At 41.9% G+C, this 25,366-nt stretch overlaps 2 protein-coding genes across 2 annotated transcripts; both read left to right on the top strand.

Annotated features, from left to right (window-relative positions):
* Window positions 1-7,720: 7,720 nt before the first annotated feature.
* On the top strand, window positions 7,721-10,746 carry LOC137165196 (protocadherin alpha-8-like). Its single transcript, XM_067566361.1, has 2 exons — window positions 7,721-10,167; window positions 10,711-10,746. Exons 1-2 carry the CDS (start codon window positions 7,810-7,812, stop codon window positions 10,744-10,746), a joined length of 2,394 nt encoding a protein of 797 aa, XP_067422462.1. The 5' UTR covers window positions 7,721-7,809.
* Window positions 10,747-22,463: 11,717 nt separating this feature from the next.
* On the top strand, window positions 22,464-24,848 carry LOC137165198 (protocadherin alpha-8-like). Its single transcript, XM_067566365.1, is given in 1 exon segment — window positions 22,464-24,848. A coding segment is annotated over 1 exon segment (2,385 nt).
* Window positions 24,849-25,366: the final 518 nt, after the last annotated feature.

The raw sequence follows: 25,366 nt of genomic DNA on the forward strand, positions 1-25,366 counted from the left end.
TCACTCATTCCTGGTTTTCCTTTCTGTCCTGGCAATCCATGGGTCTCCATGCCCTTTTTTTCTTTCTTGTCTGCCTCAGTCGAATGGAGGAGTTCTTGGAACATCTCTTCTTAGCTCCTCTGAGGTCTTTTTCTTATCAGCTGCAGTGGTTCGGCAGGTTTTGGATGTTTGACCACCAAGGCCACATCTGTAGAAGCACAGTAAACAAGGAACAGTAACATTATTGTGAGTGCAATAACAGCACTAATGCATTACTGTTAAATATACCTGTCTCTCACTGTCCCCTGGCAAGCATACAGCTCTACGGTGAAGCAAGGCATGGTGAGTTTTTCCCAGAGAGGGAGGGGGCCATAAACCTGGATAAGAGATTATGGGTGGAAGGTTGTTTGGGGTCTTGAGGTCAAGAAGGATAAAACTGTAAATTGTGCCACCATTTCCCACAGGCAGGGGCCATAGAAGCTGATATGTCATTCTTCAGAATAAGCAGGGATGCTAGGGTGCATCTCCTCCATGCAAGCAGCTTCAAACTGGGTCCCTATGCTGCTCGCATGTGTGCTGCTTTGGTCCCTGCCCAAGTGATTGCCAATTAGTGCAGCAAAGTTTCCTTCAAGGATGGAAGGAACAAAGCTGCTCTGCCAAGGAACCTTTGGCAGTGGATTTGGCAGTATCTCCAGGAAAGTTTTCTTGAGATCTCTCTGGGGGAATCCTGTGAAATTTTGGCATGCCTTAACACACTTTTCCATCACACTGCCTCACTGAAGAAGGGAAGGAAATGCAAATGCATCTACTGTTGTGCATTTCTATCCCTTCAAACACTTCTATAACACAAAAAAACAAAGGACAGTTTTTAACCTCATACACACAAGCAGCATCCAATTAAAAAAAACAAAAAACAAAAACCACTTACTTGAGCACCCCTGTCCTGCATCTGGCACACCAGAGCTGAAGGGCTGACACTGGCTTCTGGGTTAAGAAGAGCTTCTGACTCCCCACCTCACCAAACAAACTGGTTCCCATCTCTGGATCATCCTCCAACTCTACCTCCTCATCAATGACTTAATTATCAGGGTTGATTCCGGCGCTGGTCCCAGGGCTGTGGAGGTATCCATGGGTGTCCTGGGGGTGGAGGTGGGGTTGCCGCTGAGGATGGTTTCCAGCTCCTTAGAGAAGTGGCAGCTCTTTGGCTCTGCACCAGAGTGACAGTTTGCCTTCCTGGCCTTCTGGTAGCTCTGCTGAAGCTCCTTGATTTTCACTCAGCACTGCAGCATGTCTCATTCATAGCCCTTCTCAGTCATGGCCTGAAAAATCTGGCTGTAGGTATAAGAGTTCCTATAACTAGAGTGGACCCGAGACTGCATGGCTGACTCACCCCAAATGCTGGTCACATCCAGCAGTTCCAGTGTGCTCCAAGCAGGAGAGCATTTGGTGCGTGGAGCCACCATGGTCAGCTGGGAAGATGTGATGTGAGCTCTCCACACCAACCGAGAAGGAAATGTAATTAAAAAATCGCAGGACTTTAAAGAGGGAATGTGTCAGTTGGCTGAAGGGCAGCAGAGTTCAAATTGATGGCCAGAGTGGTCAGGATGGGCATTGTGGGACAGTTCCTCAAGGCCATTTCCCATGACACAACCAGGGTTGGTGTCTGCACAGACATTTTGTCAATAAAAGTTTGTCAATAAAAGCTCTATGCCTCTCGTTGAGGTGGTTTTATTTTGTCAAAAAAACCAGGGCAGTTGATTCAGCCGGAGGATGTGTGAGTGTGAGTGTATGAGTGATTGCAGTGTGTACACCAGCACTGTTTTGTCAATGAAAGCTTACTTTGGTTGACAAAACTCTTTAATGTAAACCAGGCCTCAGAGGCTAGAACTCCGCTTCCCAGAGATAGCAGGGTTTTCCAGGTCTCAGGTTTTTTAACCTTTGCTCCCTGACTGTGCATTACTGCCCGAAATCAGGAAGTTTCTGATTATGAGGGAAACCTCTAGTTCAGTCAAGAGTTTTGAGTAAAGCTTTGCTTTCTCCTTTTGGTTTGTAAGATATCTTAGTTTCTTAACAAAGAGGGGATGAAGTGTAACCTTTTGTAGATAATAGGGTACTTTTAGTGTAGGTAGTATATAAATAAACATTTAATAAATATATAATAATAGGTTTATGGTATTTTTCTAACTTCTCTGCATATGATGATAACTAATGCGTAATGAGACAAACTCCCATTGTCAACAACTAAATATTAAATTGTAAGTATTGATATCCAGTTTTAAAAATATTTCACTTATCAAAATATATGAGATCATCAGCAATAGATAAGGAGCATAAGGATATTAAAAGAAAATGGACCCAGAAGTAAGAGTACATATTATAACTTGGTCAAGACCTATATATTTTCCCTTGTTTTTTAAATTACAGAATCTGATCTTATAGCGACATCCTACAAGTGCAGCAGAATCAACAGGAAATATGTGTTTGTAGCTTAAATAATATTCCTACATTTATCTTTCACTTCAAAGTTTGGAGTGTTTCTTGTGAAAGGGAAGTTTGATTTGATCTACACTTTCAGTGATTCTGTTCCGATAAATATGCTTTTCTGTAACGACTCAAATTGTAATATCCAGTTTGTGCATCCAAATAACATTCAGAACAAGACCCTAACAAATCCAGTGTTTTTCACATCAACTGTAAATATAGTCGGGCTTCAGTGAAATTAATGTTAACCATTCATTTTATTCTTAATAAGTAGATCATACTTTTAGTTAAACAGGATAAAATGGGTTCGTTTAATTAATTTTAATTACCTGGATTAGTTTAATTAAGTCTTTATACTTTATAACCAAGTATCAGAATAAATAAATAACTCGCATCTATACAATGTAAAATCTCTTTCTAAGAAAGCGCTGGATGAACATATTATTTATCGGTGTCTACCCAACTTCAGAACTGTGAATCGCCTCTCGAATTCACTCTCTGCAGGCGCTATCAGACGGTGCCTTTCATAAATAGTCAAAAGGAAATCATGAGACAGAGGGGCATACCCAAAAGAGTGTTCACTTGCGGTGCGGGGTTGCTTGATCCATTTGAACATGAAGCAAGATTGTGTGCATAGTTCCTTAATTATAGTGGCTGCTATAAAAGCCAGTTATCTTTTCTGGGGACAGATGTTTTTCCTAGGACAGGAGCAAACTTTCTGCTCAATGAAACCACATGCAGGACTTTATTCTGGGTGTAATTAAATTATTTATATTTACATATTATATAAAGTGTTAATTGATATATTTTAGAACATTTTATACAAAAATTTAGTGTTATAGGATTACATAAAAGCAGAAGTATTAAAGCTATTACATGTTTTACGGAGCATGTTCTTAAATAGAGGTTTTGTATGAAGTTGCAATTCATCTAGAGCAATTTTTGGTTTAGACTCAAGATGTCGCTGTGGTCCACAGTTACGGACAAGGATAGATAATTGTTCCCTTTCACAATGCAGTCAGCAAGGCAAATCATTTAAAGACAACGCTCACCACACGAGTAAACAGAGAGAAAGGTAAAACAAAGGTATTTCAAAGGAAAAGTATCCATATGTTTTAATTATTTCTTTATTTTATTGCACAACATAGTGAACCATTGAGAAATGATCTTATTGCGAAACATTTCTGAAGCCGTTACTATGAAGAACAGAAACAAGCTAAGATGTCGGACTCCAGGCTGGTATTTCAGAGCCCTATTTACTGCACTCTGGTTCTGTGTGTCTGTCGCTGGAGAGGCTCGCTACTCAGTTTCTGAAGAACTGGAGCCTGGTGTTTTTATAGGGAATATTGCCGATGATCTGGGACTGGATATCAGAAACCTGCCAGCTCGCAGGCTGCGGATTGTGTCAGGAACAAAGAGAAAATTTATGGAGATGAAAATGCAGAATGGCGTCCTGAGTGTCACTGAGAAAATGACCACAGAGAAGAGCTGTGTGGGCAGACAGTATATTGTGCCCTGAAATTTGAGATTGTGTTTGAAAATCCTCTTGCAATGCATTACGTGGAACTAGAAATCCTGGATATATATGATGATTTCTCAACATTTTCCCCAAAATGAGGTACTGTTTTCCAGTGGATGTATCTGTTTTAGTGTGCACTGTATTTCCTACAGTAGATTCAAGATCCTGATAGAGGTACTGATTCTTTGACCATATATGAGATTAGGGGAAATACATACTTTGCTCTGAAAGTAGAGAATCGTGGAGAGCGTAGTCCAGTCCGAATTGTAATATTGGAAGAACCACTGGAAGGAGAGAAAAAGGGTCTACTCACAATCTAACAATAACATCTAACGACAACGGGGCTCCCTTTAGATCTGGCACCCTGCATATGAGTATCGTTGTACTGGATTCTAACAATAACGCCCCTGTATTTGATGAAAACCTCTACACTGTCAGCCTAGTGGACAAAAGCGCCCTGGTTATTAACTGAATGGCACCGAATTAGATGGAGGAGGTAATGGAAGGCTAGAGTATATTTTTGTCAGCAACCCTGCAGTCTACGTTCGGAAAAGGTTTCTGTCGATCCTGATAATGGGGAGATGAGGGTGGAATGGAATTATGAAAAAGGTGAAGAATATGATTTGGAAGGACACACTCGCGACCGCGAGGTCAGTTGCCTTTGGCATCCCATCTCACGGCTCTTGTAAAGGCTGTGGATAGCAATGACAATGTCCCAGTAGTGACGGCAAATTCACTTTCTAACCTTATCGGGAAAGACACTCCAGCTGGGACGACTGTGTGTCTGTTCGGTGTCACGGACTAGGGCTCCGGGACATGGGAAAAGAAGCCGCCACACTCTTCAGAACGTACTGTTTCAACTGAGGTCTCTGCTGAAAAAAATTACTTCTCCTTGGTGACCAGCGGCGCTTTGGACAAAGAGGGGGCCGCCGAGTACAACATCACTATCGTAGCCCGGGATTGCGGCTCCCCTCCTCCGCCTAGCAGGGAAACCCTCCCAGTGAGAATTTCGGATGTAAATGACAACGCCCCCATCTTCGAAGCAGCCTCTTGTACTGTCTATGTGCCGGAGATTAACTGTCCTGACGTCTGGATTTTCTCAGTGGCCTCGGTGGATCCTGAGATAAAGACCCCAGAGAAAGTTTCTTGATACCATAAATGACTGTATCTTGAAGAAGCTAGTCCTGGAACCTGCAAGAGGAAAGGCATCTCTGGTTAGTACTAAGTGGAGCACAGGATCTGCTTTAACATGTGAATATAGCTGAACTGCGAGGTAATAGTGATTATAATATAATTAAATTTAATGTGTGTGTGTCAGGGGAGACACACCAAAGAAGCCCACCACAGTAGCATTTAACTTCAGAAAAGGGAACAATACAAAAATGAGAAATCTAGTTAAATGGAAATTAAAGGGAACAATCATAAAAGTGAAATGCTTGCAAGTTGCATGGAAACGTATTAAAAACACCATAATAGAGGCTCATGAAATGTATACCCCAAATTAAAAAACACAGTAAGAGGACCAAAAAAATGCAACCATGACTAAAGAACAAAGTAAAAAGTGGTTAGAGGCAAAAAGACATCCTGTAAAAATCAGACGTTAAATCCTACTGAGGAAATAAAAAGGAGCAAAAACTCTGGGATGTCAAGTATAATTAGGCAGGCCAAAAAAGAATTTGTTGAGCAACTAGCAAAAGACTCAAAAACAAACAGCAAACTTTAAAAAGTACATCAGAAGCAGTAAGTCTGCGAAATAATCAGTGAGGCCCCTGTGCAATCCAGGTGTTAAAGGAGAACTCGAGGAAGACAAAGCCATTGAGGAGAAGCTAAATGAATTCCTTGTATCTGTCTTCACTGCAGAGGATGTGAAGGAGTTGGCTCAGGTGTGGGGATTTTTTTTTACATGACAAATCTGGGGAACTGTCCCAGACTGAGATGTCAATAGAAGAGATTCTGGAACAAATTGATAAATTAAACAGTAATAAGTCACCAGAACCAGATGATATTCACCCAAGAGTTCTGAAAGAACTCAAATATGAAATTGCAGAACTACTAACTGTGGTATGTAACCTATCATTTAAATCAGCTTTTGTACCAGATGACTGGAGGATAACTAATGTGACGCCAATTTTTAAAAAGGTTCTAGAGGTGATCCTGGCAATTATAGGCTGGTATGCCTAACTTCAGTATCAAGAAAATTTGTTGAAACTATAGTAAAGAAGAGAATCATTAGACACATAGCTGAACATGATTTTTTGGGGAAGAGTCAACATGGCGTTTGTAAAGGGAAATCATGCTTCACCAAGCTATTAGAATGTTTTGAGGGGAAGTCAACAACCAAGTGGGCAAGGGTGATCCACTGGAAATAGTGTACTTGGACTTTCAGAAAGCCTTTGACAAGGTCCTTCACCAAAGGCTCTTAAGCAAAGTAAGCAGTCATGGATAAGAGGCAAGGTTCTCTCATGGATCTATAACAGGTGAAAAGACAGGAAACAATGGGTAGGCATAAATGGAGAGAGGTAAATAGTGGTGTCCCCCAGTGATATGTACTGGGATCAGTGCTGTTCAATATATTCATAAATGATATGTAAAAGGAGGTGAACAGTGAGGTGGCAAAATTTGCAGATGATACAAAATTACTCAGGATAGTTATATCATAATGGCACTATATAAATCTATGGTACATCCATACCTTGAATATTGCATGCAGTTCTAGTCATCCCATCTCCAAAAAGATGTATTACAATTGGAAAAGGTACAGAGAAGAGTAACAAAAATGATTAGGGGTACGGAACAGCTTCCATATGAGAGATTAAAAGGACGGGGACAGTTCAGCTTATCACTTATAAGAAAATGAGGCTATCTACAGACAACCTTCAGCTTTAGATACCTACTTTGAATTAGTTAAACTCCTCATCTATCTTGTCCCATGTGGGACCAGGAACAGGTCTGATATAATGTATATAGTGAAAAAGTCAAGACATTCTATCACAGATTGGATCCATAGTCTAGGTATATGCAGTTATTATAATTAGGAAAAGTTGATGACAATAAAGTGGGGATCATGGGGCTGAGATTATATGTGAACCTCAGACTCATGGACTGTCTGAAAGCAGCCAAAGGTGAATTTTAAATTTAAGAGTAAAATTCAGGTTGGGGTTTTCAGAAGCGAGAGAGCCTCCTAAATCCCATTGAAATGCAATGAAAGTTAGGCACATAACTCTCCTTCGAAAATTCCAGCCTCAGTTTTCAAAAGGCTCATTTGTCACATCAGCCCTTGATCTCCCTGCCAAGTGAAGTGGTAAGTGTTTTGATTATGAACAACAGTTTAATTATATGATTAATGTGCAAAGGCTTACATTTATATTGTGTCAGGTCTCTTGTACAACTAAATATAATCTGCCTTTCTTAGTGGAACTTCTTTTGTTGCTGTTGTTAATGATGAAGGCAATGCACTTCTCTTTAATCTACATGTTCTATATCTCTCAATTACTCACCTTTTATCCCAACAAAATATGGCATAAAAGGAAATACATGGAAAAACAAAATACCGCTGGCAATTATGAAACAAAGTATTTTCTGTAGGAGGGAAATATGTAATTTACACAATAAGCCACATGATGTCACTCTTCACCTAAAAAGGAATTGTAAGGCAAAATAAATAAATAAATAAATAAAAAATAAAAACTGCTCCTGCTGTGATTGCATACGCAGTCAATCAGGGGTTCAGGAGGACGGCAACATCGTGGCATTGGAATTAAACTACCAATTTCCAGAGGCTACACATTTAGTCTGATTTTGCTGTATATTCGAAGAAATAGGCGTCCGCAATGGCTCTTTTCCGGAGAGACTCCCTGGTAACCAGGCAGCTGCTGCGTTTGGTTCTGTTACACGCGGCCTGGGAGGTGGGGAGCGGCCAGGTCCGTTATTCCGTGCCGGAGGAATCCAAACACGGCACCTTTGTGGGCCGCCTGGCCCAGGACCTGGGGCTGGAGGTCGCGGAGCTGGTGTCTCGGCTGTTCCGGATGGTCTCCGAAGGCAGGAGAGACTATTTTGAGGTAAATTTGCAGACCGGCGTTTTGTTTGTTAATTCGCGGATAGACAGGGAAGAGCTGTGCGGCCAGAGCCCGCTGTGCGCCATTGACCTAGAGGTGATCGTGGACAAACCGCTGAGGGTGTTTCATGTGGAAGTGGAGATAAAGGACATAAACGACAATGCTCCTGTGTTCCCTATAGATGAATTAAATCTGTTCATTTTAGAATCAAGACTACCGGGTTCGCGTTTCCCACTAGAGGGCGCGTCTGACGCAGATATTGGTGCAAACTCTCTGCTAACTTACAAACTGAGCCCAAATGAATATTTTACTCTAGATGTACAAATGAGAAATGACCACAATACATTAGCAGAGCTTGTGTTAAAGAAATCTCTGGACAGAGAGGAAACCTCTGTGCAGAATTTATTACTCACCGCTAATGATGGGGGCAAACCGGAGCTCGCCGGCACAGTTCAATTGATGATCACTGTGCTGGATGTCAATGATAATGCGCCTACATTTAATCAGTCGGTTTATGAGGTAACTGTATTAGAAAATGCAGCTAATGGGACATTAGTAATGAAACTCAACGCCACGGATTTGGATGAAGGAACTAACAAGAACATTTCGTATTCGTTTGGTAATTTTGTGCCTCCCAGTGCAAAAGCGATGTTTAACATAAATTCGGATACCGGTGAAATCAGAGTGAAAGGAAACCTGGATTACGAGAACGCTCATTTATATGAAATACGAGTTGACGCTCAAGATAAAGGTCACCAGCCAATGACTGGACAGTGCCGTATTTTGTTGCATATTATAGACGTGAACGATAACGCCCCGGTGCTGGCGGTGACTTCCCTTTCTCTGCCGGTTCCGGAGGACGCTCCCCCGGGGACAGTGGTGGCTCTTCTCAGCGTCTCTGACAGGGACTCGGGAGACAATGGCAAAGTCACCTGCTCCATCTCCCCGAACGTGCCCTTTAAACTCGTCTCCACCTTTAAGAATTATCACTCGCTGGTGCTGGCGGAAGCCGTGGACCGGGAGCGCGTGTCTGAATATAACATCGTGGTGACAGCCAGAGACGAAGGGGCCCCGTCTCTCTCGGCTACCAGCAGCATTTTGGTGCCGATCGCGGATGTGAACGATAACGCCCCTGCTTTCCTTCAGCCCCTTTACACGGTGTTTGTGAAGGAAAACAACCCGCCCGGGGCCCATCTCTTCACCGTGTCCGCCTCGGACCCCGACCTGAAGGAAAACGCCTTTGTGAGCTACTCGGTGCTGGAGAGCAGTGTCCGAGACAAGCCCCTTTCCAGCTACATCTCAGTGCACTCGGAGAGCGGGCACATCTATGCCCTGCAGCCCTTTGACTACGAGGAGCTGCAAGTGCTCCAGTTCCAGGTGAGCGCGAGGGACGCCGGGTTTCCCTCCTTGTGCGGGAACGTGACTCTGCAGCTCTTCATCCTGGATGAAAATGACAACGCGCCCGCGGTGTCCCCGCCCCCCTCCGGCCGCGGCTCTCCCGTGACCGAGCTGGTTCCGCTGTCGGCCGGCGCAGGGCACGTGGTGGGCAAGATCCGAGCCGTGGATGCGGATTCTGGCTACAACGCGTGGCTTTGCTACGAGGTGCAGGAGCCCAGGACCGCGGGGCCTTTCCGGGTGGGTCTGTACAGCGGGGAGATCAGCACCACGCGGGCTTTGGAGCAGGCGGACGGCCCCAGCCAGACACTCGTGATCGTGGTGAAGGACCATGGGGAGCCGGCGATGTCAGCGACAGCCACTGTCAGCGTGTCCCTGGTGGAGAGTCCCCGGGCCGTGAAATGGGACTCGAGGCAGACGGGCGGGAGCAAAGGGCCCTTGGTTGACATGAACGTGTCTTTAATCATCGCCATTTGCTCGGTGTCCAGTCTGTTTGTGCTGGTGATTATCGTGTATGTCGGTCTGAGATGCCATCCGGGTCCGGAAGTGATGTACGGGTCTGGGAAACCAAGCGAAGTGGGGAGTTGGTCCTATTGCCAGCGCCAGAGCCGGAACTTGTGTGTAGGGGAAGGCATCGCCAAGAATGACCTGATGGTTTTCAGCCCCAATTTCCCTCACTCCTCGGAGAATGGGGAGGGCGGGAAGGGACAGATACTTACACCAAATGTATCTGGCCAGGTGAGTTTCACGAATTTGTTTTATATTTTTTGTGCATTTCAAAAAAAAAAAAAAAAAATTACGTTATTTCCTTAATGTATTTTGATACAATTGAAGAAATTAAAGTAAGTTGTGTTGCTTTTTAAGCTATTTTCCCGTTCTATTGCATATAGGAGGACAGTTTCAACATTATTAATATATATAGTGGATTAGAACGGTTGTTCTGTATGGTATTTAGTCTCCGAATGTGACCGGTTAGATATGCTTGTGAGGAAGGTTCAGGGAATCTCCATAATGGGCAATTACGGGATAAATTGGCCTATAAATGAACTCCTGGCACATAAATGTTGGTTTATGTCATGAAACATTAGGTTTTAATAGCTCTTAATTGTATTTTATTCTTTCTAAACTAATTGTAACTTTAAATTATCTAGACACACCTTTAATCCTTTATTGTTTCTCTCGAAGCTTTTGGTCGCTTCAGTGTCTTGAGGCTCCACAAATCGATAATATATGGTGTTAAATGTGTTCTGTTTTATCAATTTTAAATTATTTTCTCCTCAGTTAATTGAATTTCCCCTTGTTCTTGTATTATGGTAAGTGATAAACCAGAATTTTTCACTGATATTTGTTTGTATAATCATTATGTTATATGCTGCTTTCATGTTCCCTCTCACTCATCTCTATCAATAGTCCTAGTCCTTTCAACATCACATTCGTTGGAGTACTTTAATTGAATAGTTTCAGTGGAAATTTTAATGGGGAAAGGTAAATAGCTGAAATATTTTTTATGAGGACAATGCCCTAAATTGTTTTTCTGATGAATTATTATGTATACTTTAGCTTTAAACATGAGTAGATGTTGTATCAGTTACTGTTAGTCGCAATTATAGGAAATTTAAATGTTGACATAGTTACTGAAAAATCATATAGAGTTGTAGAGATTTGTGGTTGACAATTGCATCTTTGAAGACGCAATAATAATTATCATGATATTTATTGTTCTAAAGTTATCCTCCATTGCATAATATAAGCAGATTAATAATTTTCTACTTCTACATAAACTTAAAACTGTGCAACATGCAAATATTTATTGATTAAAATATTAGAATACTAGAAAAATTCAGCAGAGAAATGCCAAGGGAAGAAATAGCTTTAAATTACTGTTTTTTTTCTTGTTTGGAGCTGGTGATTGGAGATATAACCAGAGCAAATGTGAGACAATCATTGGTTGACCTTCACACAACTGTCTTTTCAAATATTTTGCTATAAAAAATAGTTATTTCTTGTTGTGTAATTTATTTCAGAAAGAAGATTAAATACTTTGGCATTGTATTTGAAGGAATTAAAATGTTTTCAGATATTAGGATTGCTCTGAAATCACACCAGTCACATTCTGCCGTAATTGGTATAAACTGTCATAATAATGGTCCTGATCTCCTTTAATTTATTCCTGAAATTAATGGAGTTATGTAATGAAAAGAAACATGGAGTATGAGAGAAGAATTGGGCTGAATATTAATTTGCTGTAGAAGCTGCAAGTGGCAGTAAGTTAAAGATCATGAAGATTAATGTATATTTATAGATATAGAATGTCATTTTAAAACTTTATGGGATTTTGGTGCTGGAAAGTTTTAGGAAAAAAAACTGTGACTTTGTAAATTAAAAAGAAATTGTATCATTCTCTTATTCCTTCCATTAAGGGTAGGTATTAAAAACTGACCATAAATGACAGAACATTCAGGACCATATTTATATTAAATGGAGATCTAGAGTTTTACTGATCAACATGACATGGAAAGTTTTTTTCAAGCAATGAAAGCCATCTGCAGGCCAAGTTCAAATGGCATAACCCCTTTGTGATCCCAAGACAGCTCCATCCTTCTTAAGGACAATGTAGCCCTCAAGCTATGTTGGAAGGAGCATTTTGAGACTATTGAACTGAGAATCTGAAGTCTCATCTGCTACCATTGAGTCCATTCCTCAGCATCCAATAATAGAATCGCCTGCTGACCCCTCCTCTTCTGAGGAAGTTTGGTGTGCCATCATTCAGATTAGAAACAACAAGGTGCCAGGCCAAGATGGCATCTCTGTGGGAGGTCTTCAAAGCTGGTGGAATAGCACTTGTGCAAAAACTTCATCAACTTCTAGTTAGAATTTGGGTTAATGAGAAAATTCCACTGGACCTAAAGAATGCTAAAATTGTGGGACACATCAACGTGTGGGAATTACCGAGATATTGCCCTCCTCTCCATTGCTGGGAAGATCCTTACTTGCATCCTTTTGAACCGTCTCCTCCCTCTTGCCAAATCCTTCTGGAATCCCCATGTGGTTTCAGACCATCCCAGGGAACCACCAACATGGTTTTAGTTGCACAACAGATCCAAGAGAAATGTAGAGAACAGCACCAGCCATTGCTAATGGCATTTGTTAACCTAATTAAGGCCTTTGATTACATCAGTCGGGAAGCATTATGGAAGGTGTTGTCTAGGTTTGGTTGTCTTGTGAAGTTAATTCGTGTTCTCAGTGTACTTCATGATGGAATGACTGCCATCATCCCCTGTAATGGGTTAGAGATGGACACATTCACCATCTGTACTGGTGTTAAGCAGGGCTGTGTTATTGCCCCAACTGTTTTCTTCATCTATCTTGCTGTAACCTTTATTCTTATTTGTAACCACCTTTCCTCTTGAATTGAGGTTGAGTATCACATGGATGGTCAGCTTTTCAATCTGTGGCATCTCCATTCTAAAACTAAGGTCACCAGGACTGTTATTACCAACTTTCAGTATGATTATGACTGTGCTATCTTCACACACATCGAGATTGACTTGCAATCCACCCTAGATCTCTTCTCAGGTGCCTACCATAGCCTAGGACTTTACCTCAACATTGGGAGGACTACAGTGTTCCACAAGCCCGCTCTAGCACAAGTTGCCCCCCTTCTCCCAGAAATTGTCATTGGTGGTGAACCCCTGGAAAATGTTGAGCATTTCCCTTATCTTGGTAGTCACCTCTCCCAGACAGCCAATCTTGATGAGGAGATCGAACATGTGCCAGGGTATCCTTGGAAATTGCTCTGTTGTGTCTTTATTGATAGAGATCTGCAGATGGAAACTAATATCTTGTTCTACAATGCAGTAGACCACTCTTCTTTATAGTGTGAGAAATGTGTGACATATCAAAGCCATCTTAAGTGTCTGGAGTGATACCAACAGTGCTGCCCTAGGAAGATTCTCCATATCAGATGGGAAGACCATCACACCAATGGCAGCATTCTCTCTGCAGCTAACATCACCAGTGTTGAGGTGAAGATTTTGCTGGGCTGGTCATTGTGTCATGTTTGATACTCATTTTATGGAGCAAGTTCTCTTTTCTCAACTTAGTTATGGAAAGGGGACCCATTGAGGAGAGAGGAAATGCTACAAAGACACCTTGAAAGTATATCTTAAGAAGGGAGGCAATTATATATATTGGGAAGAGCTGGCTAGCAATAGACTGCAATGGTGTCACATCATACATCAAGCCTCAGCCCATTCTGAAGAGAATTGCCTGAGAAATGGCAGAGGAGGAAGGAAAGTGTACAGCATCCTGGCCAGCAGCTGTGCTTTCTCCAAGAAATCACCTGTCACATATGTGGAAAAAATCTGTAGAGCACGAATTGGACTCCTCAGCCATCTTAAGTCTCATCAGTGACTTTCTCCCTGGCAGACATCATCTTCATATCAAGAGATAGCCAAAGATTTATATTGAAAGAAGAAAGTAATGCATTAAGGTCATGAGGGAACATGGCTAGATTTTTGGTGAGGTATACTTTTTAAAAAATGCTCCCAAATTAAAAGGGCTTTTTTCTTTTAAATCAATAGATTTAAAACAGATACTTTTGGAATGGTTTTTCTACAGTCACTGACTGTTACTCTGTTTGAAGATTTTTGTTAAATTAAAAAGTACCCCAAATCCTTCTTTCATTTTCAGACAGTGTCTGAATTTATGAACTGCTATTCTTTTGTTAAGAAAACTTCCTGTTTGTGAATAATTTCTGAAAATGATGTTGTGACAAATTTGAAATTTTCAGTAATATTTTCATGAAGCCTATGTGTGCCTCGGTTTCCTTCTGTTCTTAGCATTGTTACTCAGTGGATGTAAAAGAGACTTGGAACAGAATGGGAAATATGAGGTATATGCATCTCCCAGTTGCCTGGGATCATTAAAGAACTGGTGGGAACTAACCCAGATTAATAGAGGATCCAGAAAGACCATGAGATGACTGAACAATTGACATCTAACAGCAGGGAACCCTATTAGGCAAAACATGTGAATTCAGCTAGAGAACAAAGGAGAAAGTGGCTGGAATAAGGGCTGCCTTTTGAAGAAACACAGGGCTCTTACCTGGGACTGAGGGCAAAGGAGAGATCCAGAGCCAGCTTGCACTGGCTTGGCCAGGATGGACTATGTCTTAATCTTTCCCTCTCTTTGCTAACCTAAAGACTTCTGCAAAGTGTGTGTCAGATGACTAATAAATTGTAATCTTGTTTTGAAATGGCTGCCTGCTGTTGCTGAAAATATTCACTGAAAGTCTTTCACCCTGAAGAGGTACAGTGCAAGCCTTTTGCAGGAGTCTGTTTTTCTGGATTTGCTGCAGAGAACCATGGACAGGATAGTGATCACTGGTGCCTGAAGGCTCAGTCTCAGAGTTCTCGAGCCCACAGGCCTGCTCTTGAGGAACTGTGTGAACCCTTGGGGTTTGGCACATTAAAAGGGTCACTGCCAAGAGACTGGTTACATCTGGGACATAAACCGGAGCTGAGATCTATGACAGATGTCACTGTCCTTTTAGATGTACAATCTTTTCTTCAGCTTTCAGAATGACATTGCAGCCATTATTTAAAATGGCTGCCTACCAATATCTTTTCAAGTTAGATAATCCCATTAACATTCTTCAGAAAGAAATTGCAATAGTTTAATAATTTCTGTGTGGGTATATAAAGGTCCATAAAATCATGACTCTATTTGGTCAATATTCAGAAAGAAGGTATTAGATATATTTACAGGCAAATAAGTATAATTTAAAAAATTGCTGGGTACATGATTCATATGAACAACAGTTTTCTTCCTTAATCAATTGATATATAATTTATTTCAGGTTATTGCTTCACTGTGGAGAAGATTAGTAATAGTTTGTAGTTTTGTATAATCCTTCAATACTTTCTGTAATTGGTGTCCCGGGGTGTATACTTTCCTCCCAAGGACCCAAAGATTGTAAATGCAGTATCCTGTTTTGGGAGTGTCCACTTATCAGTATGTCTGTGTTTTGTAGATTAATTTTATTTCCTAAAACACAGAAAATTTAATCCAGAATGCGGATATCCTCTATGATAGATTATAGGGACTGGGGTGTGGACTTTTAATCCTAATGGTTAGAGTCTGGAGCCTGGAACCAGAGCTAGGGCTAGAGTCAAGTGCCAAACCAAAGGTCAGAGCTGGAGTCAGCATCAGGAGCAGGTCATAGGAGCAGAGTCTTGAGTGAGGCAGGAAAACAGGAACAGAGAGGGGTCTGGGATAAGGAGAACAGGAACCAGGAACAGGCAGAAAGGCAGGGCTCAGGCAAGTATGCAGGGTCCACAGTAGCAATCAGCCAGGAATTCACCTAGTTGCTCAGACAACTTTCTGTGCCTCTTTCTGATTTAGTTAGCGCATCCCATCCATTTGGTAAGTTGGACATCTCCCCCAATCAGGAGCTTTGTGGATGGGGGTCTTTGTGAGCTAGAGTTTCACTGGCTTCCTTCTCAACTGAATCTGATGAGTTGCTTGTTGCTGGCTGGGGTGTGAGGACTGTGTTGGGACATCTGGGCCCAAGTTTGAGGACTGTGATCCATCACATAGATTTACATAACCATGTTAAACAAAGCATAATGGCATCACCTTAGAACAATACTTTCTGATGTATCCTGTTATAAAAACAAATAGAGGAAATGCGGTGAAAAGAATCACACTGCTACATTTTAGAGTTGGATCGGGTGCAGCTTTAATTGTGACACACACAATCACATAACCATAGCTATGGGGAATACTATAGCCATAGGGAAAACCCAGGTGGCTATAGGGAAGTCAAGCAGCATGTCTGGATGCTGGGCAAATGTACTTCACCTGGCTACCAGATACAAAAGACTTATATAGGGGTTGCTTAGGTTCATTTACATGTTGATCATATAGTGAATTTGATTAACAGTTTATACTTAACAGAAAGACAATCACAATGCACAGTGGGGCACACCAGACACCCTCACAGGCACGCCCAATGAGTCACTTGATTATACAATCAGGTTTTCAGGGACCCTGGCTAACACTCGAAGATGGGTGGTGACACAATACTTGTTCAAATGCTAATTTGTATGGAGTAAGTCTCTATGGGGCCAGTAAGACAAAGGGGGGCAGGTACTGGTACTTATCAAAACAGCTGAAGTCTGTTCAGACTTCAATAAGGCTTAAGGCTCATAACAGAGACTTGCCTCTCGGGTGTGATTCAGAGACCTCTTGTGGGGTTTTAACATATTTATCCTAATTTCAGTTGAGGCATTCTGTTAATGGCTTAGCCTGGGCTTTCTGTTTCAGTTTCAGGCTACAACTTCAGGTCAGGCCTTCTATGACCAGTTTCAGACCAGGCATTCTATTAATCAATTTTATGATTAATTCTTTGATTCCACAGAGGTATGCCTGATGCATTCTTCTTTCCAATTTTATAACATTGGTAATGAACCACTCTGCAGAACAGAAATATACCACTGAAAATTACGGCTGAATATAAATATTGTTATGCATTGAACTAAGAAAAGCTACACAACCCGGTCAAAAGCCTTCTGAGTCTTAGAGAAAGTGAAAGCATTGCTTGACATTTTGCTATCCAATGATGATCAGAAAAAGCTGCTTCCTGTTATATGCACAGATTTATATGGATGTATTTATTTTCATATTACTTTTTCAACTCTAATAGCATATATCAAACTGTCCTATAGTGGCTCAGGAGTGTGGCTACCAACCTCAGTTCAGACTGTTAGGAAACAGGACACAAACCCCAAATCTAAGTTCTATACTTAGATTTAACCAACTAGTTACCAAGTGTAAACTCCTCAGGCACTATACAAGTCTTAACATGAAGTCACAAACAGTCTGATCTGTTTTGTCACACAGGGAATCTTACCTTTGGGATAGATGGTCCCTTACACCAAGGAGTCTCAGGTTATTCCCAGTCCCAAAGGACCAGTCACTTAGCCCAGGTCTATGGCACCTCAGATCTCACACCAAATACAACATTTGTAGACAATCCTATAATAAACTGTCTAAAGATTAATTATGTAGTAGAAGGAAAGAAGAGAGTTATTTATAAGGTTGAAGCAGGTAAACCTATATACACACCCAAATGAGTTTCAATCTTAAATTAAAAAAATAAAAAGAAGTTTCTATAATAAGCAATCTCTACATATCCTTTAGGGCTAACCCAGGCTAAGCACTGGGGATCTTTTGCTCATGCTTAATAATCCTTGCTCTTCACAATCCAAGCAGCATAAAGATACAGTTCCTTCCTGTTAGGGTTTTTTATCCCTTTCCTCTTTCTTCTTCAAATTGGAAATTTAGCTGATGGGAGGAATTCACTTTCATGTCTCCTCTTCATTTGGAGGGTGGGGAATGCTATGGGGTGAGGCAAGGTAGAGTAGAAAAATCAACAATGTCTTTTCTCCTCTGATGTTCCACAACAGTTCATCTGGTATCACTAGGCCTTCTTTTCTGGGTGGTATATAACACCTTCTTCTGGAGACTAGTACACCACACTAGTTAATGCTTCTCTCCTATCTCGTGATTTAGGGTATTCTACACTTAAAACTTACAGCGGCACAGCTGTATTGGTACAACTGTGCTGCTGTAAGTGTGCTTGTGTAGCTGCGTTATGTCGACAGGAGATAGCTCTCCCACAGACATAATATACCCACCTAAACAAGTGGTGGTAGCTATGTTGGTGGGAGATGCTCTCCCGACAACATAGCACAGTACACACAAGTGCTTATGGTGGCAACACTTATGTTGCTCAAGGGTGTGTTTTTTTCTCACCCCTGAGTGGCAAAATTTTGCCAGCATAAGTGCTATTGTAGGCAAGGCCTCATACAGTTACAGAGACTTAAAATGCAAAAGCTCAAATATTACCTTACAATATGTGATACCAATGTTATAAGTGAGATTACTGCCAGCAGCAACTTAGAAGCATTCGATAAAGTCTAAACACTAAGCACATTTTTATCATTCTAATACCTGTTTTAACTATACTAACACAGGTGAACCATACTGATGCCAGCTATCTGTTTGTTAGTATTTAAGTGAGGCATGGGGATGTTGGCATAAGTTGGCACCTGCTTTGTGAGCATCACAGCATACACAGAGCCATTATATTGGTGCCATTATTCACCAAGGAAATTGGGAGTTATGATTATTAGACACAGATTTCCCTTTTGTAGGCAGCAAGACCATTGTAGCATTTTTTAGTCTGATTTTATTTCTTTAATTTTCAGTGATAGGCATGGACCCAATTAGCAAAATTGGATCTTCTGTTATCACCTGCAACTGTATAAGGAAAATGCCTCAAAGTGCCACCTCCTTTCTTTGTTTTAATTTACATTTATACAGACATTTTAAATCCCAGTTGTTCCCTTTTGTCTTATTTCTTATTGTCTTTCCTTTTAACATAGTTTTGTGTTAAGCTTAATCAATGCTAATTCATTATACAGTTTATTTTATTTTAACTCATTATTTTGGGTTATTGATATTATTAAAGGATAAAGATGGCTTATTTCCAAAGTTTTTATCATCCCTCTATATCTGTGACCTGCTGGCTTCCTGGGATCTTGGAGATTTTCCTCTGGTCATGTAAATAATTCCGGGGAATGTGTGGCATCTTCTGAATTTTGAAAGAAGGAAACATTGGAAATTATCCACAGCATTTCAGGATATCAGAAAGCAAATGTGTGCCAGGCACTGTGCAGATAGTTCATTAATGGTAGTCAGTGCCTCAGAGAGTTTACAATATAAAATGGAATTTACATTCTGAAAAACTCTAGGCCTCTAAGTTCTAGAAATTATACTGTTCCTCCCCCCATTTTTTTATTTTAAAAAGAAGATTAAATACCATACTTTTACATTTGGTGTGTGCATTGAATTACAGTGTATGTGATAGACTCCTATCTTCTGGCAAGATGAAGAACCTTTTCCCTAACCTGAAATTTTAAACAAGTTCCTTGTAGTAGTTTTGTGCTGGTGGACTCTCTGGACCCTTTCAGATCAGTGACAGCAGCAGTGACCTTGATAAAGATTTTATGAAAAAGGGAGCCCATAAACTGAAGCATGTTATTGCCTCCTTCCATTTCTGGTAAATTGGTTAAATGCCGATTAGAGTTTCTGGCTCCATCTGGTAGGTCCTCTGTTTGATGGATACTTTACAATAATTATTCTGAATCTTGCTGATCCTTACTCCCACTGCAGCTTTTCTGTGTTCAAGCTTTCTACCCCTTAATGTGAAAGTGAGCTCCCACTAGCCTTTCCTGAGAGGCTTCTGTACTGTTTCATATATTTAAGGATATCTGAAAGAACACCAACCTGTTCTGAAAGTTTCATGTTTCCATTGTGCAATGCACTAAGCATTTCCATTATTTTCATTTAATTGAAAGTGAAATCCAGTGATCTGACTACCTGAGATATTCCACTGCAACATGTGTGTGCAGTGAAGAGTTGAGGTGGGCAGGTGTAAGAGGACTTCTTAAGGTGGATTCTGACCGGAGAAGATCTGAATTTCCAGGTCTCACAGTATGCAGACCCACTGGTTTATAGCCTGGGAGCTGTGGAACTGCTGGGCACCCTTATTAACTATTCAGCTTGATGTGGGTTCCCCACCATGGTCCTGTTGATGATAAGTAGCCAGCTTCTTCAGATCCTATTATCACACAACATGACAGTTGTGCTAGAGTGCTAGTTGTACCTAGAGTGCTCTCGCTGAGCAAACATGGATGTAAACCCCAGCCAGTTCACCCCCAGCTCACCAAGCCTAACCACACAGGAATGCACACCAATAATACTGTCTTGTGTTGGAAAGAGATTTGCTCAGTACAAGCTAATTAATAAGTCTGCTTCCCTCTTCATGTGAGAAAGGAATGCACCAGCTTTTGTTAATAGAGCAAAGATTGCCTAAACACTTCACTCAAAAACACACTGATTAAGAGAAAATATTAAACAAGTTTATTAACTACAGAAAAATAGATTTTAAGTGATACTAAGTGGTAAGTGTAAAGAGACTAGAAATAGTTACCAAATAAATAAAAATAAGATTGCAGTCCAAATTCTAATAGGATTTGAATCTAGAAATATCTTACCCTGAGATGGTACAAGCAGGCTACGGATCTTCAGTTCACAGGCAGAGACTGCTTTCCCCGCCTGGGATCTCCACTCCCCTAGTCCAAAGTTCTTTGTCTTCCAGCCATTTCTTCAGGTGCTGAGTTGTGGAGGAGTGAAGCCAAGTGATGATATCACTTCCCTTCTTTGATAGTCTGTTCCAGGTTGCATGATGCCGGTGACCTGTGTTGCAAACCTTATTGATCAAAGAGTGTCCATTGCCTACATGATTCCCTCTGTGAAATCTTCACTGTAAACAACCCCTGTTAGTGAAATCTATCCTTGAATGAGCAAGAGATAGCCATCAGTGCTGTCTGGTCATTCCACTGTTGTGCCTGAAAGGTTGTTTGTGGGAATTTCCCATCCTGCAACCTGTTCTAGTAGCATTTTCAGCAATATTTAATAACTTCACATACAATGATAACACATCCAATCCATCAGGATATTAATGTTTAGCAGATCAAGACTTCTCAAATAATACAACACAAGGCATATTTTGTACAGAATATATCATAATCATAGATGATATATTAACCATATCATATATGGTTAATATAGAGTTCTGATGTGTTCTTTCAGACACAGAGTGTCAGACCAGGCCACCATGATTTTGTCAGCTGTTTGTCAATTCAGCCATCTTGCATGCCATTTTGCCTTCCAAAGGGAATGTTCTGGAAAGCTTTTGAGTTTCTTTCTAGAGGTGAGGCAATGCTGGGGAAACAGAGCTCTGGCTGTAGCGATCTGGTCACAGTATAGGGTCACCTGATCTTCACATGATAATTTATATTTAGAAACACAACTAAAGATTTTATAAAATGTCATATAATGAATAAGTCTGCAAGAATAACACTGCACATGAAGTAATGGCAAAGTTATACTTTATTCAGAAACACATCATCTTACAAAATAGAATGAGCACCCAGTGCTGCAAAAGGGAAAATTTCCCCTGTTTTTTCATTACTTCATTAACAATTACTGTCACAACTCCTAACTTATATGTAGTTGTAGTTAACAAGCCTATTATAACTTGTTAGCTCCATTCTTTGGTATAGCCATTGTTTGCAAAGGGACTCAACAATGCATTTCATAAAATAAGGTTGAAAGTTTTCACATGAAAGTATACTTTTTTATAAAACCGAACAAGAACGACGTATTACTTTTTCTTTTATTGAAAACCTTTCCATCTTTCACTTTCTGCATTCAGATAAATATAAAAGCCATTTTATTTTTTATCAGCCAGCTGATACAGTGATTTCTAACTTAGCTAATATGAACACAATATTGGGTGTGGATACCAGAATACAAGAATCTCAACCCGGGTATAGCAAAATAAAATAAAATAAAATTAAAATTAGACGTTTTGTAGTACAGCCCACAATATTGCCATTGCTCCAGACTTTTAAGGATTATTCCATCTGAAATTAAATTCTGATGATATGACAATCCACAAAAAGTAGTTCATAGTGCTTGAAATTTACCAATAATTAAGTACAGTTGATCAAAAGACTCCTTATATCATAAGGGGGGAAAAGACTGAGAAGTTATTATAATAGCTCTAAAACTAAAGATTAAACAGTGTACGTGGCGACAGGAAAGTTAATAATAATTAAATATAATGAAAAGGAATAGCTGGTAGGAGACTTTATATTTACGTCACAAGGTGCCGCTGTTGACTGAAAATACGTTTTCATAGAAAGGGAAAAATACGTCTCCTCCTCCTTTCCCTACTCTAACATTTGCAGTAAATCAGGGATTGACCAGCATTGCCTGACGCGGAGCTCCAATTAAACCTTTGCAAAGACGTAGCGGTGGAAGGATATATTAAAACATATTTATTTTCTGGCAAAAACTGGGATTTTATTTGTTAGCCGGCCCGCTCCGAATCAGCAATGGCTCTTCTCCGGCGAGACTCCCTGGTAACTAGGCAGCTGCTGCGTTTGGTTCTATTACACACGGCCTGGGAGGTGGGGAGCGGCCAGGTCCGTTATTCCGTGCCGGAGGAATCCAAACACGGCACCTTTGTGGGCCGCCTGGCCCAGGACCTGGAGCTGGAGGTCGTGGAGCTGGTGTCTCGGCTGTTCCGGATGGTCTCCGAAGGCAGGAGAGACTATTTTGAGGTAAATTTGCAGACCGGCGTTTTGTTTGTTAATTCGCGGATAGACAGGGAAGAGCTGTGCGGCCAGAGCCCGCTGTGCGCCATTGACCTAGAGGTGATCGTGGACAAACCGCTGAGGGTGTTTCATGTGGAAGTGGAGATAAAGGACATAAATGACAATGCTCCTGTTTTCTTGATACATGAACAAATATTTACTGTAGCAGAGTCAATAACATTAGCAGGCTCGCGTTTCCCACTAGAGGGCGCTTCTGACGCAGATATTGGTACAAACTCTCTGCTAACCTACAAGGTTAGTCCAAGTGAATATTTCACCATAAAGGTGCAAACTGATGATGAGCAAAATAAATCGTTAGTTCTTGTATTAAAGAAACCTCTGGACAGAGAAGAAACCCCTGTACATCGTTTATTACTCACGGCCACTGATGGGGGAAAAGCGGAGCTCACCGGCACAGTTCCGCTGGTGATCACCGTGCTGGATGTGAATGATAACGCCCCTTCTTTCAATCAATCCAGTTATAAGGTTCGGTTGTTAGAAAATGCAGCTAATGGGACAATTGTAATGAAAGTGAACGCAACCGACTTAGATGAGGGAATGAATAAAGATATTGTATATACACTTCGCAGTGCTACTCAGCCTAATGAGAGTGCCATGTTTAGAATAGATTCACATACTGGAGAGATCCGAGTAAATGGAGAACTGGATTTCGAAAACAGTAAATTACACGAAATTCGAGTGGAGGCCACTGATAAAGGTCATTTACCATTATCTGGGCACTGCAGTGTTTTTGTAGAGGTTGTGGACCTGAACGATAACGCCCCGGTGCTGGCGGTGACTTCCCTTTCTCTGCCGGTTCCGGAGGACGCTCCCCCGGGGACAGTGGTGGCTCTTCTCAGCGTCTCTGACAGGGACTCTGGAGACAATGGCAAAGTCACCTGCTCCATCTCTCCGAACGTGCCCTTTAAACTCGTCTCCACCTTTAAGAATTATCACTCGCTGGTGCTGGCGGAAGCCGTGGACCGGGAGCGCGTGTCTGAATATAACATCGTGATGACAGCCAGAGACGAAGGGGCCCCGTCTCTCTCGGCTACCAGCAGCATTTTGGTGCCGATCGCGGATGTGAACGATAACGCCCCTGCTTTCCCTCAGCCCCTTTACACGGTGTTTGTGAAGGAAAACAACCCGCCCGGGGCCCATCTCTTCACCGTGTCCGCCTCGGACCCCGACCTGAAGGAAAACGCCTTTGTGAGCTACTCGGTGCTGGAGAGCAGTGTCCGAGACAAGCCCCTTTCCAGCTACATCTCGGTGCACTCGGAGAGCGGGCACATCTATGCCCTGCAGCCCTTTGACTACGAGGAGCTGCAAGTGCTCCAGTTCCAGGTGAGCGCGAGGGACGCCGGGTTTCCCTCCTTGTGCGGGAACGTGACTCTGCAGCTCTTCATCCTGGATGAAAACGACAACGCGCCCGCGGTGTCCCCGCCCCCCTCCGGCCGCGGCTCTCCCGTGACCGAGCTGGTTCCACTGTCGGCCGGCGCAGGGCACGTGGTGGGCAAGATCCGAGCCGTGGATGCGGATTCTGGCTACAACGCGTGGCTTTGCTACGAGGTGCAGGAGCCCAGGACCGCGGGGCCTTTCCGGGTGGGTCTGTACAGCGGAGAGATCAGCACCACGCGGGCTTTAGAGGAGGCGGACGGCCCCAGCCAGACACTCGTGATCGTGGTGAAGGACCATGGGGAGCCGGCGATGTCAGCGACAGCCACTGTCAGCGTGTCCCTGGTGGAGAGTCCCGGGGCTGTGAAATGGGACTCGAGGCAGACGGGCGGGAGCGAAGGGCCCTTGGTTGACATGAACGTGTCTTTAATCATCGCCATTTGCTCGGTGTCCAGTCTGTTTGTGCTGGTGATTATCGTGTATGTCGGTCTGAGATGCCATCCAGGTCCGGAAGTGATGTATGGGTCCGGGAAACCCACCGTGGTGTGCTCGAGCGAAGTGGGGAGTTGGTCCTATTGACAGCGCCAGAGCTGGAACTTGTGTTTAGGGGAAGTCATCGCCAAAAATGACCTGATGGTTTTCAGCCCCAACTTTCCTCAGTCTTTGGAACACGGGAAGGAGAAACAGCAGGAGCTCCCACCAAATGCACCCGGACAGGTGAGTCTGTGAGTGGAAGGTTATGAGTAGTCTCTCAGATAGGGCTGGGATATTATCTCTTCTGCTTTTTGTATGAATAGTTATTTGAGATGGCTTTTAAAATTACGATATTTTAAAGTAATCGCTGTTTAAAAAAAAATATGTCTAACAGTTTCACAAGCAATGAATGATGTTCAATAGTGATTTGTGTAGTTTTGATAAGTGATCTGAAACTTTGGTGAAATTTAAGGGCAGGCTTCAGTCCTGAGGCGTGGATAGATTCTTTTCCAGACTAAAAATGAATATTTGAAATATATTTTCTCTTTTTAATTATGCTTTTTATTGAGTATGTGACCCGAAGGTATTTGTAGTTAAAGTCTGTAGGAAAATCACACTTTTGATTTCGGACTGATTTCGAACTGAAATAGAAGGAACAGCCAGGAATGACCTGATTGTTTTCAGCCCCAACTTCCCTAACTCTGCAGAGAAAAGCGGGACAGGAAAGGGGCAGGAGCTGGCACCAAATGCATCTTTCCATGTGAGTTTCATGA

The sequence above is a fragment of the Emydura macquarii genome, unplaced genomic scaffold (genome assembly GCF_026122565.2).
Source record: "Emydura macquarii macquarii isolate MOO-44397 ecotype Brisbane River unplaced genomic scaffold, CSIRO-AGI_Emac_v2 contig_2768, whole genome shotgun sequence".
Lineage (NCBI taxonomy): Eukaryota > Metazoa > Chordata > Testudines > Chelidae > Emydura > Emydura macquarii.